This window comes from Malania oleifera, chromosome 3 (genome assembly GCF_029873635.1).
Source record: "Malania oleifera isolate guangnan ecotype guangnan chromosome 3, ASM2987363v1, whole genome shotgun sequence".
NCBI lineage: Eukaryota > Viridiplantae > Streptophyta > Magnoliopsida > Santalales > Ximeniaceae > Malania > Malania oleifera.
Genome location: NC_080419.1, coordinates 17,584,219 through 17,599,374, shown reverse-complemented (window position 1 = coordinate 17,599,374; position 15,156 = coordinate 17,584,219). Strand labels below are relative to the sequence as shown.

The 15,156-nt window shown below is 36.0% G+C and overlaps 1 protein-coding gene across 1 annotated transcript; it reads right to left on the bottom strand.

Moving 5' to 3' along the window:
• Positions 1–1,774: 1,774 nt before the first annotated feature.
• On the bottom strand, positions 1,775–2,998 carry LOC131151183 (F-box/kelch-repeat protein At3g23880). The gene has a single exon (XM_058102431.1). The coding sequence runs from the start codon at positions 2,996–2,998 to the stop codon at positions 1,775–1,777; it is 1,224 nt and encodes a 407-aa protein (XP_057958414.1).
• Between the last annotated feature and the right edge of the window lie 12,158 nt (positions 2,999–15,156).

The window sequence follows — 15,156 nt, the reverse complement described above, 5'->3', positions numbered from 1 at the left end:
AGACTAGCTTGACACTCCGCATGCTGACACGTTCGAGTCTCTTTTTTCAAAAGATTTTTTCATTCATCTCCTTCCAAATTTCCCAAGAAATGACTATCAATGTTGCAAGTTTGAAGCTTTTGAGAAATCCTTTGAGTCTAGAGAAGTTCTGGGCACAGAACAATGAGTACACACTCGTTTGGCATAACTCAATGAGGTGCAAGCTTTGCTAGACTGTGGCCCAAATCTATCTGCTAAAAGAACAATGTAGGCAGAGATGATCCACTCCTTCATTATCCTTCTTTACAAGAGAGCACATGGAGACCAATGTCCACCATCGTTTTTATTTTTTTTTGCAAATTATTAGTTGTAAGGATTTTGTTTTCAACCGCCAACCAACAAAAGATGCTAATATTTGAGGGAATAAAGGGGTTCAAAAACATTTTTAGAGGCACTCTTAACTTGACATAAAAATCCTTTTTAGAAAAGTATTTGTAAAGACTAGTCACGGAGAAAATATGAGAGTTAGAAAGATTTCAAGTAGTAATCAAACTCTTCTTGCTTGATGTGTGTATTATACTAATGTAAAGAACTTGGTCATTTGATTAACTTCCTTACCTTTTAACTTGTTTAATCAAGAACAAATCCCAAAAAAGGTTGTTGGAGAAGTTCAAAACTTCAGTCACTCTAACTTCCTCCCGATTGGCCAAAAGAAGAAGACTCGGATAGAACTTTTGGAGAGGTGTTTTTGTGGTCCGCTTGCCACGAACTATAAAATTATTATATGTAATTAAATAAATTCATATGTAGTTCATTTTTTTAATCAAAATTTTATACATTAGATGACAAATTTATAAAAGCAACATTGTCCTTCTTGAAATTTGTTGTACCTTGGGAAGACATAGCACAGAAATAGGCCCTAAACTTTGATATGGTATCCACTTTTAGCCATCAACTATGTCTTTTTTTAGGATATGCTCTTAGGATACAAATTTTGGAAGGTCAAGTATTTTGAATTTTATAATTTTACCCAATTCAAATTTTCATTTTGTATAATTAATTAAGCTTCTACCTAAATATATATTGTTCAAGATGCTAAAGTATCTAATAATTCTCAAATTTCTTCTAATGGCCACTCATTTTACTCCAAAGCATGAGTAACTTAAATTTATGCGCAAAATTCACATGACACATGCCATTTATAATGAGAATGTTATAGTAGTAATCTTACCTTTATCCCTAGAGTATCTTGAAGGGAAGGTAGATAATTAGAAGCCTACCGGGTATGTGTCTTTCTTGGATGCATTTTAGATTTTGCAAAGTAATATTTTTAATTATATAATTTCTTGGAATTCAAATTTTATTTTTTCTTTTCAAATAAATATAGTAAAAAAATAAATGCTACGTTTTGATAATATAGATTTTGAACCTTTTATTTAAATTTGATTGATTTTGATAAATTTTAATATAATTTTATATTCTATTCCATACAAACCGAATACAACTTCAAATTCAAGATTTATTCAAATATAAGGTAAATATAGGTACTCATAAAACAAAAAAAAAAATATTCATATGAAATTGCTTTCTTGCTTTCTTTCTTTTATAATGGTTTTCTAGACGACTTTTTATTTGGAAAATAAAAATTTGTAACTCTATTAATCATAAGAATGGGATTAAGAAACATACAACTCCACGCAACAACTAGAACTTATTTCGGGAGTTCCTACCAAAAATCAAATACTGGAACAAAAAAACCCCAAACCAAATCAAAGATATCAGTCTAATCTAGAACTTATTGCTTGCAAAGCCTCCCTTTTCTTTTCTTCCCCCTCCGTTGGCTGCAGCCAAACGGCGAAATCAGGCTTTCCAAATAGACGCGCGCCTGATGACAATGTCTGCCACCATAAATTTCACATTCCTTTAACCTCTTCTCCTTCGTATCGTATACGCTCAACACGCCGCCGATGCAAAACAGCATCTCCCCATCCTTCGTCAGATAAAACGGCTCTGGCTGGTACAGCAGCGCCGCCGCCTCCCACCCGCATATACTCCCCAACGCTGTCCACGACGCCGCCACCCCATACTCCTTCCACACCCACATCTCCAGCCTCATCTCCGGCACCTTCCGGAACAGCACGCACAGGCATCCCCCCATGACATGCAGCACCGGCGAGTAGAAGCCACAATCGAACTCCGCCACCACCCGTAACTCCTCGCCGGCCAAATCGAAAGAAACAATCCCCCATTTTGGACTACCCCCGCCGCCGCTGGAAATCTCCACGCTCCAGTTTAGCGATCCGCCGGCGAACTTTCCCTTCTCGGAAAAAGCCATTCTGTAATTTGTGTCGGAAATCCGTTTCCAGGAATTTGAATTTCGGGAAAAAACTCTGACTTGGCCGGCGACGGAGCGGTAATGTGAAGGAGGGTAGGAAATTTTTACCACCTTGTAATCGTCAGAAGATTGATTGTAACCAAACCCATATACGTGATGAACACGCTTCTGTCGCCCCATTTTGGGTTGCGGCAATTCCCTGAAATTTCTCGTCGAGGGGTTCCAGAAAACCAAGGAGTGTTCGAGCGTCAATGGATTTTTCAGGAGATTACAGACTAGCCCATTGCAGCTGCCGACCATCCAGGTGGCGAAGCCGTCCTTGAACTGATAATCGAGCTCCGCCGCCGTGGTGCAGGGCTCGTGGAAGACGGTGTGGAGAGAGCAGGAGCGGAAGGCGTCGAAGGGGTAGGAGATCAGAAGGAGTTTCAATTTGTGGAGATCTTCTTGGTGGGTCCAGAAATTGAGGTGTTCGTTGATGAATTTTTTAGAGGAGAAGAGGGAGAGCCATGCCTTGCAGACGCACTTGAACCGCAGGATGGACTTCACGGGAAGCCTCACCAGAACCTCCACGACTATGTCGTCGGGAAGCTCCTGCAGCGACGGCGCTTTGCTGTTAACGTAAGATGCGGCGCTTTCACCGGCGGTGTTCCAGTATTCGAGACTTTCGAGCTCGCTGTCGTCCATGGCAGCTACGGCAAGGGTTTCGAAGAATGGCGGGGGGAGAGAGAGAGAGAGAGAGAGAGAGCGCTTGGGAGGGTTTAGGTTTAAGGTGGAGGGTTTACGGGTATATATAAAGTTATGAACTGAACTGCGCATGCTTTTTTCAAAGTTTCCAAATTGCAATTTGCAACGGGCAAGCGACTGATCTGAATTGGGAAACTTGCTGCTATATATTTGGATATTTCCTTTCAAATCTTTTGAGAGAGATGTGCCTCGCCAGATGTTCTATTTTTCCGGTGGTTATGTGTATATGATCCAAGCTAATTTAAATTTCTTGGCGGCGAATATGTAGGAGCTTCTGCTTTATCTTCATGATTTAATCCCTGTTGCAAGGTGCATGAGGATTAATGGCGATTTCTTTTGCTGTCTGTATCTCTAATTGATTAAACAGAATTAAAATTTTTATTTAATAATTTCTAATCTCCATTATTTCTCATTCTATTGAAAAAAAAAAAAAAAGAAATTGCTAAATATTTACACATGTTGGCTATACCCAAAATTAGTATATACCTATATACATATATTATGGATTGATAGTTTCAAAAATCTTTTTAATTCAATCCTTATTCCTTGAAAATATTTTCAGTTAAATTATTTTGATATATAAATATACAAGTAATTTAAGTTTTATGTGCACACACACTATTAGTTAGCGAAACCTTTGACAATTTTCAATCATCTTTTTAATTTAATCATCCTTCCTAAAATATTTTTAATTCACAAATTATTTTTAATTAAAATATTTTAAAACATGGGTGTGCAAATAATTTAATAAATGAAGTTTTTTTAAAAAATAAAATTTAAAAATATCTTTATAATTTCCCTATTCATAATATTGTATTTTTCACCAAATAATTTTTAGAAATTCAAACAATTCCTCATTCTAATTCTTGAGAGAGCACATCAATTTAAAATCTTATCATCATTTAAATTCAAAACTTATTGGGATTGTGCAAATCGAATCAAGAAACAACCAAACTCCTTCTTGCGCCCCTATATATATAAGCAATTGGTTAGAGAATGTGCACTTGATGTCACACAAAAATAAATTTTAACCTAATAATTGTGAATATTTAGCATATTAAGAAACATTTTCCCTTTTAAAATGAAAGGAAAATTGTATGAATAAAATAATTTACATTACTTAATCGAATTGGACTCATTCTATAGTTTGATTCGATTCAATTCTACTCAAGTTCGAGTCAACATGAGAAACTTAACGAGTCGAGTTTAAGTTTTGTAACAGTGTATTGGTACTTATGAGTGTAATCGAGTTTCTGTAATTTTATTATTTTATGTTATATAAGTCATATAATATGTATTTTATACATATATTTGAAAAAATATATACAATACATTATTTTTTATTATTTTAAAATTAATTTAATTTAAAACAAATTGAGCTTAATTGAGACAAACTTGAGAACTTGTAGCTGAATTGAGTTTAAGCTCAACAAATTAGGTCAGGATTAAACAAGAAAAGTAAAAATGTCATGAATGAGAGCTCAAAAGTAAAAATGTCAGGATTAATAATTAATTAATTATCTATAGATGATTAAATTTTGGTGTGTATGTTTGAAGGCAAGGTGAGAAAATCAATGCGACAATCTAACTTCTTCAATAACTCATCCTAAGATGCAACAAGAAGGTTGATTTGTACTGCTAAATCTAAAAATGATAATAATTTGTTTTTTTTATTTAATAATAAGGGGCCTCAATGGATTAGTTTTTTTTTAAAGAAAAAAAAAAGCATATAATCCCTTAATTAAAATAAGAATATCCTCATAGATCAGTATTTTTTTTGTTATTAAAAATGTAATTATACTAAAATGGACCTAGGTTGCCATGCACGTGTAAATATTTTCGACATAAGCATATGTAACGGATGAGGCTTAAATTGTACAAAAAGACAAATATTGTAATGATAAATGAAGGACTTTGGTGAGTAAACAAAAAGTTTAGTGGTTTCGTTGCTTTTACTTTGTATTCTATAATTGAGTGACCATAGGTAATTCTCTTCTTGCTAAAGTCGTGTAAATTTTAATTTGAGTTTGACATTTTTAATCTTTTTATAATAAAATTTCCTCACTCAAAGTTTGGAGCATGAAATTTATATTTAAATTTGATATGTATGAATTTGAATACAAATATATTATATTTATAAAAATTTTAAATTTTAAATTTTAAAACTGATACAGTTAAATTATCACTTTATCCAATTGTTTAGTTGTGGCTAACAAATGTATACCAAGCTTTAATAGATACTGGCAAACACTATATACGTTTGTAATGGAGAAGATTTTAAGCCTCCTACTCGCTGTTCATTTGGGAAGCCCGGCCCCACACCTCATGCTATCAATAGTCGAAGTGTTGAAATCTGATTGGCCAAATCGTGCATGATTATAAATTTACTTAATTAGTGCTCTTGAAAACAACAGTGGGGGCCCTTTGGGTTTCAGGCCCATCTCCTGTCGCCACGTATCAAGTTCTTTAACTCCACTCGGGCTCTTCCCCACCAGTTGATTGCCTTACCGGCAAACACCCATCCATCCATTGAAATCCTTCCACGTGCCTTCCCCAAACGCATGCCGTCCGTCGGATTCAAGTAAAAGCATTTAATTAAATTATTTTTTCGTTTTTTTAATTAGAGGAAGGTTCTAGGAGTTCTTGACATGTGATATATATATATATATATATATATGTATGTATGTATATATATATAACCTCAGTGTGACCCAATCTTACCCGGATGTTCTAAGAATTTTGGAAAGTCAAATATTTTTTAAATTTCTCTAACCCAAAATTCTTATTTACTCAAAAAAAAGAATGGACAAAACATTAAAAAGAGGAAAACCCCATAAAACCAAACAATTAATTTGAAATTGCTTTCTTTCTATTATGATGGGCTTCTTGATTTATATTTTTTTAAATAAAAATAAAAAAAAATTGCAATTCTATTAATCCTAAAAATGGGATTATAGTGAAGGACATGAATGTAACTTCACAATGCCCCAACTCCAACAAGAAGCTACCGGAGATTCACCCAAAAATCTAAGATTGAAAAAATAAAAGGAAACCAAATTAAAGATATCTCTGTCAAAAGAATCACTACAAGTCTCTTTTATTTTATTTTATTTTTCGATTGTATTGACGTCTGTTCAACTTGAACACGTGTAGTGAAAGCACACAATCAAACACGAAACAATCAACAACCATTAATGCAATCACTCAATGATGAAATAAATTCAAGAAGCAATCAAACAATAATAAGAAGAATAAAAAAACATAACCAAAATGCACAAGATTTATATGATTCGACAATTGCTACGTCCATGGGAGCAGCACTTCAATTTTCACTATGATCAATGTCAAAGTTACAATTTTTTGGTTACAATATTGTTTAAGTATGAACCCAATGCATACAGAAGTGTTCCAGAATATCTAAACTACATATGTATCGATCCCCTAGAGGAAATCCCTTCGATAAACCCAATTAACAAGCCCCCGATTTGAAAATATGTAATCTGCGTCGATGGAAATCGTCGACGGTTTGACCAAACTGTCGACATTTTGGAGTAGAAGAAAAATCATCTTGCAGCTACTGCCTAAAACCGTTGATGGTTAGGCCCCAAACCGTTGATGACTTGCCCTCCATGGCTGCACCTTGCTTCTGTCCCTTTGTTCCTCACGTCACGTGCTTTTCTCCTGTACTTGTGATTCGCTTTAAATATGAGCGACATCCCCAACAATATCCACTTTGGCGAATATTCATCACCTTGGAATTCTGAAAGTATAACCGCTGCTCCACCCAGACCTGTAGATTAGGACTCGCCTCCCCTCTAACACCTTGAGATGTAAACCAAGTCCAAGCCACGCTTGAACTTGACCGCGGTAACAAGAGCTTCATCTAACTGAACACCCAACTCCTTGAACAATCCTCTGAACCACAATACTACCTTTGCCGCCTCAACCTCAGCCAAGAACTCCGATCCAGTTGTAACCAACGCACCCTGAGACCGTGCCCTGGACTTCCAAGAATTAGGCCATCCCATAATGTACCCCATTGCAAGTCTTTTGTCATCCACACCCCCTGTGTAGTCTCCATCTGTGAACCTCACAACTGATCAAACCCTCTATTGCTCGCCAATGTACCCAACTATATTGGCATAGGAAACCTTTGGCACGACATGAACATCACCGTTCGTCCTCAATTACTGAGTAGTAGATTGTTTACTTAGATTCGCCAACGGTGTACCGGTGACCTGTTGAACACTAACCATCCTAAAACTCACCAACACTTGATCCCCAAAACCTCCTTGAGATAACTACAATCTCCATGTAGTTTTGTCCATACAGCCGCCTCGAGAAAACACCAATCCCCCCTCATCTATGACTACAAAGTCACCCCGAGATAATCTCAATCTCCCTATAACTTTACTCTTGTGAATCTCCAACCCAAGAACAATTTTGGCAGCACTCAACACCTTCATGTCAACTTCCTTCCTCAACAGAGTCGTGGAATGATTTACCTTAGTCAGAACCTTTCCAGCAATCAACATGTGACTCACATTAAACAACAAAATACTTGTCCACTTGCAGCCTATCTACCTCTCCCCCTCTGGGAGCACCACCAACCCCCCTGTCTAATTCTTATACAGTACCTCCATCACTTCAACCATGACACTTGTCCACCTTGATGTAGGACAGGTATGGTCGGCCTAGTCCTATGGTCAATCCTCAAGCAAGCACATACATGTAAACACTGTAATTTAAGAATTCAGTAAACCCAAACGTAAACATCATAAATTATGCTATGATTCACATGTTGTAAGGTTTTTGAAAAGGTGTATGATTTATCCATAAATTAAGTCTCAATTGTTCCTTTATCAAGGAATCAAGTTTTATGCGGAAAAGATGCTATTTCAAAATCCAAGAATGTAAGTTCTACGTTAACAAATCAATATTCCCACAATTGATATTAGTAAGTGATAAAGGTTCAGGTGGTCTTCAGTTGCCTAGAGATTTTAGAAGTAGAATTTCTGAATTGGTAGTAGCGATTTAGTCGACTAAATCTATGCCTTCAGTCGCCTGAACACACACAAAATTTTAAGGAAATTTAGGGATTCAAGGGTCTACTTTAATAAGGGTTGCTAGGCTTCAAGCAAGGGTTCACAATCAACAAGGGCTTAATAAAAGTAATAAGCTTACCCAAGAAAATGGTTGGATGACTTGATGTCGTTCAATGGTGGAAGTGTATTTGTTGTGTAATGGAAAGAGGTCGTGGGGTTGTATAAGGGATATTAGGGGATGATGGTAGTGTTGGATAGGGTGGTCTCTCATCACATGATCACTAGGAAGAACGATGTAGTCTCACACTACACAATTAAAAGACTGAACAAAGCTTCAAGCTTTAGTAAAGAAATTCTTCTTCAATATTCAAAACATCAACTCTGCAGAGTTTTTACAATGAGAAGTGTGATACCCCATAGATGAAAAGACTTAAAAAAGATTAGATGTTACTACCCATATCAACAAGGTACACATTTCTTTTCGGAAGCTTTCCTATAAGAACTTCATAATTAAGCGTCCTTGGTTTGGAGCAATCTTGGGATGAGTGACCTCCTGGGAAATTTTCTTAGGAAGTGTGTGAGTGAGGACAAAACATACTGAAAATGACACGTGTTGGTTAGTGGGGTCAGTCATTAAGGCCCGCCCCCTTGTTGTCTGGTTCAGGCGGAGGAGGAGAGACACAGTGCTCCCTAGCAAACCAGGTGGGGGCGTTACAAGAAGGATATAAAGTCTAGCATGGGAGGGGGGGACAACACATTAACACACTCATAACTCTCACACAGGCATGGGGGTACAAAGCACTAAACTCTTACACTTAATCCTAACATAATAAATACTATCCAACTTACTAAACACACACTTTAGCTGAGTTGTCTTGCACTATTACAATTTAAATGTGGGACTCAAGCATGTGCCAAAAGGAGGCCCAAAACCATGTGGGGTCCATGGAGCATATTCGTGCGAGGTCCACATGACCATGTGGGGTCCACATGGGTCTTAGTCTCGATTTTGCTTCAATATATTGACTAGGGCCTTCACGCACCGAAAGTCTTCAAAAACAAATATCTGAGTATTCAAGTAGTCTTCAAACAATTCCTTGTGTACCTGCAAAATAATTTGAATGATGGTGGATATCGGGAGGTCGTCCACGTGTCACCATATCAGCAAAAGATACAGTGAAGGCATGTTGACCCCCATCATCTCTCTCGGGCCCAAAAGAATTCTTTTCCGAAGAAGGAGAAGTGATGTACTATGAATACAACTCCGGGTTGAGATGAAGGTGTTAATTCAGGTGTAATCCCAAAAAGGGGGGGGGGGTGAATTGGGTATTTAAAAATATTTTGGTATTTCAATCCTTAATTGAAAACCCAACCTTACACCCACAAATTTGGATATACACCAATTTCAGTATTATGCAGCTAAATTGATTTAATCAGTGGATATCTTAATTAATTCAGTTTTACCCAATTATTCTCACGTATTTTAGATATTCATATATACCAACATTTAAAACATGCACATCAGCTATAATATGAATATAAGGGTGGAAATATAAGAGAGATAGAGAGATCGAGCGCAAACACCGAATTTTTAACAAGGTTCGGCCAAACCCGGCCTACGTCCTCGCCTCAGGCAAAGCCCCCAAGGTTTCCACTAATCCCGCTCCTTTAATTGGGATGGAGCTTCCCATTACAAATCTGCTGCTTGCAAGAGGCACAACTTCCTTCTATTCCGTTGTTTGTAAGAGGCATAACTTCCTCCTACTCCGCTGCTTACAAGAGGCGCAACTTCCTCCTACTCTGCTGCTTACACGAGGCACAACTTCCTCCTTCCCGGTTCACAATCTGAACCATCAATACAATAGATTGATGAAATTCCTGAACACTTGGATGCATCTAAACAAGCTAATGAGTATAATAAAAATTCCTAACACATAGTCATATGATAAAACTTGAAACTCAGTATGTATGTAATGATAAGATCGTTATATGAATCATATGCTTCACAAAATTACCCTTAAATCAATATCTCCCAAAATAATTATATAAGTAGATGCTTTGGAGAACTTAGGGTCTTAGTTCAACTTACTAGATGCAAGAATACCAAATGTGATCTTTAAAAAATATAGACTTGAATGTTATGAAGATATAAGTTCTTGCTATCAAATAATTCGTACGATTAAATCTTTGAATAAAAATATGACTTTGAATATTTCAAAGATTTAAACAATATTTTTCAAATACTTTTTTTACAAATAAGATAGATCTCTTTGAATAAAAATACAACTTTGAATATCACTAGGATTCAAACTTTAGAATGTTATTCCCAAAAGATTTTTCAAATAAACAACTATGGGAAAATAAGATTTTTGCTCCCAAAAAGATTTTTCAGTAAACGAATAATAGAGAAGATGATCGATTAATAAAAAATTGAAAGCTTAACAAACTCTTTTTCCAAACCTCAAGATCTAACCTAGATTTAGTAGAAGTTGCGCGTGTATTTGCTCAGATCTTGAATATGTGAATGCCCAAGTAAAAGTGTGTTCTTTGCAGTGCAGGCAATGATTCTTAGCAATAGTATTCAAAGCTCTCAAGAGATGTACAAGAATGCTCAAGACTCTTCAATCATATGCAAAAAGTGAGGCACTAGGGTTTATAGGTTACTTTTATAAGTGTTCTCAGCGTGAGTTTCCTTGTTACCCTAGATACTTGGAATATTCCCACATTTATAACATTTAAATTTGAAAAATTCAAATTTTCAGTAGGGTCAGTCGACTAAGCTCTCGGGTTCAGTCTTTTGATGTTCCTTAAAGTACTAAAAAATATAGTTTAGACATAGGATCAGACAACTGAACTCAAGGTTTAGACGTTTGAAGGTGTTCCGCCTGTTCTATGTTTCAGCAAATTAATCTTCTGAAATTAGGAATAGCTTCCCAAGAGGGGGGGGGGGGGGATGAATTGGATTCTTTTTAATTTTAATATTTTTAAGCTCTGCTTATGACACCAAGAAATAAACACAATGAATAACTAATAATCACACTTGAATATACTGAAATTTAAATTCACAAGCCAATCAATTAAACCAAATCAATTCAACCACTCAACCAAGAATATTAGTACTTTTATCAATTTCCCTGTAAATGTTTTCCACCTTCTTTGAAAAACCTCTTTGTATGCCCTTCTCTTGATCAAGATTTTCGTAGATTAACCAACGTACTCCCTTTTGGGTTTCCGCAAATGGTTAATCAAAACGTACTTTCTAAATATCAAGAGTCTTTGTTTCTTTCTCACTTTAGAACCTGCAACCTGCTCTTTAAATCACACAACAACAGCTAGTACAAAAAATAGAAAGTAAAGAAGAGAGAAAGACACAAGGTTTTTACGAGGTTCGGCTTCAACACAGCCTACGTCCTCGCCCTTGGCAAAACACCGAAGGGTTCCACTATAGCAGTTCCGTTACCGGGTGGAACAACGCCTGTTTACAATCACTCCTTTGCTAAGGCTAGAGCCCGCCTTCTCTAAACAATATACCCTTGCTTGGTCAACGATCCAACAGCCTGGAATCGTCCAAAATCTACAAGAGAAATAACAAGAAGCTGGTGTACAAGAGATGCTCACACAAAGAGTAGGTTAGTACAAATTGAAATTATGTACTTCAAAAGATAAATATCAAGAAAGAAATACACTTTTGAAGCTTAACAAGGATTTCACCAAATTCCTTTTCTCCAAATGAGAAATCAGTAATATCTTCAGGAATTGATAAATAAGAATATCAGAATCACAGCACTTTTCAGCTTGTAAGAGATCGATCAAGATGAGGATTTGAGAGCAAGAGAGCTTATGAGAGATTTTCAATGCTTGGTATGTTTTTGATTTACAAAAACCATGTATTTATATACTTTCAAACAAGTTTCCTTGTTTCAAGAGTTTCCTTAGAGAGTTTCTCAAGTTGTTAGAAAAATTGGAGCTCAAACAGCTATAATTTAAAAAATTAGATTTTTAAAAATTTGCCTGTTGAACAGTGTTCAAGTGTTTGAAGATTCGAGTTTAGACATCTGAAGTTCCTGAAACCCTATAAAAAATGAACTTGACACAAGGTCAGATGTCTAAAGAGTAGGTTCAGACGTCTGAGGTGTCAGGTTCATATGTCCGAAGTGTCGAGATGACGTCTGAACTACTACGGCCTGTTTCTGTTTTGTTCCAAAAAATCTTCAGACGTCTGCACTTATTCCAGCCATCTGAAGTTACCACTTTAGAGATCTGAAATTAAAAGTTCAGTCATCTGAACAGATAAAAACCTATTTTAAAAATCTTTTCCATTTAAAAAATAATTTGCTCTCTTATTCTGATTTTTCCAAAACTTGTTTCAACATTCTTAAATAGGTCTTTAGGTCCTTTCTTGGAAAAGCTTCAAAATATATTTCAAACGATATTTAACTTTTAAAATACTTACAATATGTTTCCTAAGACTTTGTATGCCAAGCTTGATATCTTTCTCAATCTTTGCTTTTGAAGTTCTTTGCTTGAGTTGCAAATGTCTTAGTTTCTCTTTGGATTCATTTGTTAGATTATCTTCCTTAGTGACCCACACTTGATCCATACTTGATCTTCACTTGTTCTATACTTGATCCTTATTTCCTGAAACACAAAAACTCAACCTTTCCAAGTTAAATTGTCCATTGTTTGTTATCACCAAAACCGATTGAAAAACCTTATTTAGGCCAACAATCTCCCCCTTTTTGATGATGACAAACAAGGAGTAAAGATAAATGTTTTATGTAAAATGAAATACTCCCCCTTACTATAAGCATTAATAAGCAAACCAAGGAAAGTACATCAAATATCCAATATCCATGTTAAGTTCAATGTAAAGTACATCAAATATCCAATATCCATGTTAAGTTCATCATATATCCATGTCAGTTTAAGTTCACATCAATTTAAGTTCACATGAGTCCATTCAACATATGTTTAAGTTCATCATATATTTTATCTTTACTGAGCTTTCTCTCCCCCTTTGTCATTAGTCAAAAAGAGTAACAAGATTATGAAAAACCATCAAGAAGACATTCTTATAACAAGATGTAGTCAACACAAAGTAGCATCTATAGATCAACTCAAAACATCAATACATAGAAGTTGCATGTGTACCCTTATAAAAAAAATGTAACACAAAAAGCTACATGATAACATACATCTGAGGTACATAAGTCTTGATACTTTATTACAGACAAAAAGTTTCAGAGTGACCTAAGCTAGATAGTTTCTAACTATCCTAATCTTCTTCTTCAGAGCCATCTCCTTCTTCTTCTTCTTCTTGGGTTGCTTCTTCTTCAGTATTGGCTTTATCACCTTCTTCGTCAGAATCTCCTTCTTTTTCTATAGAGTCATCATCATCATCATCATCTCCACTTTGAGGAGCGGAGCTAATATCCATGGGATCACTTCCCTTAGAAGATTTGGCATGATATTGCTCTATATGAGTAACCCGCTTATCAAGTGATGTGACTTTTTCTTTAATGTTCTGAAGTCCAGTGTGTACTTCAGATGATTAGCTGGAGAAATCCCTTTTAAAGGATAAGAACCATGAAGGTGTGTCTTGAGATGAACCAAGGTCCTGTGAAGAAGAAGATGGTGCTGCTGTTGATACTGGTGCTGAGGCTGAGGCTGAGGCTAAGGCTGAGGCTGCTGCTGAGGCTGGTGTTGTATGTTGAGTCCTTCCTTACTTCAAGTACCACCCTAAACTCCCCTTGTCATACCCCATTTGCTTTAGGGAAGTCTCATTGGAAAGATCATATCGTGTTTTCTTTATGACGAATTTAGAAATATTGGTAACATGAAGATGAGTAAAGAGAAGAGTAAGAATTCCTCCATAAGGAAGAATGACTTGAGAAGATTCCAGTTTGGTCCACATCCACCGAATGATTAAACTAGCTAAGTTTAGTTTCTTTCCTTTAAGAAGACACCAAAGAACAAAACATTCAATATAGGAAAGATGATCAATAGAGCCTTGTTTAGGTATGATATTGTTTGAAACAAGTTTGTGTAAAATCTGGCCTTTTAAGTTTAGTTGTTTGTATAGCGGAGGATGCCCAAAGCAGATAGGTTCATTTTCCATGATCATTGGAAGAAAAGCTTCAAGAGTGAATCCTTGTTCTAGGATCCAAGATTGAGCAAACATAGGACAATTAAAATCTCCTAGAGTAATTTTGAAAATGGGAGACAATATTTCAGAATTCAGCAAAATTTTCTTTCCTTTAACTTCCGAAGAAAAAATCCCATTTTTATATGTCATATTAGCATAGAAAATTTTGACAAGATGGGGAAAACAACCTTTGGGTTGTTGAGTGATGAAATCAAGCCAACCAATGTCATGAAATAATGAAAGGATATCTGGAAACTCTGTATTGAAGAATGAAACATCTAGAATTTTACCTAAGATTGGTTCTACAGTACTTAGTGAAGTACGATAACGGATTCGAGCTCGAGGAGCAACCAATCACTTGTCAATATTTTGAGCATCTTTCCTCGATGAAGAACCCTTGTTTGCAGTCTGCTTGATTTGAGGCATGGAGATACAAGATTTTGGATGCCCTAGGTTTCGTGGGGTGAATCTTTGAAGAGTAGAAGCTTCAGATTGAAGTGAGGATGAGAGAAGATGAAGAGGGAGGTGTTCGGATGAGTGAAGCAAGCAACTTCAGAAGTCTAAAATTAGGGTTTAGTCCGCAAGTAATATTTAAACCCTGTGACTTCAGATGTTTGAAGATTTTAAAGCCCAGAATTTGAAAAGTTAGTAGGCTCTCTGACATCTAAAGTCCCAGGTTCAGTCATCTGAACATATTTGCTACAGTGTTCAGATGTCTGGGGTGTGAAGTTCAGACGTCTGAAGTGCATAAAAATGTTGAAATTTCATTTCTAATATACTTCTCTGCTATGGATTAGCCCAAGTTCTCTCCTAATATGTATAAATCTTTCTTCACTTAGGGGTTTTGTAAATATGTCAGCCCATTGATCACTTGTATTTATAAATTCAAGAATTATATCCTCTTTTTG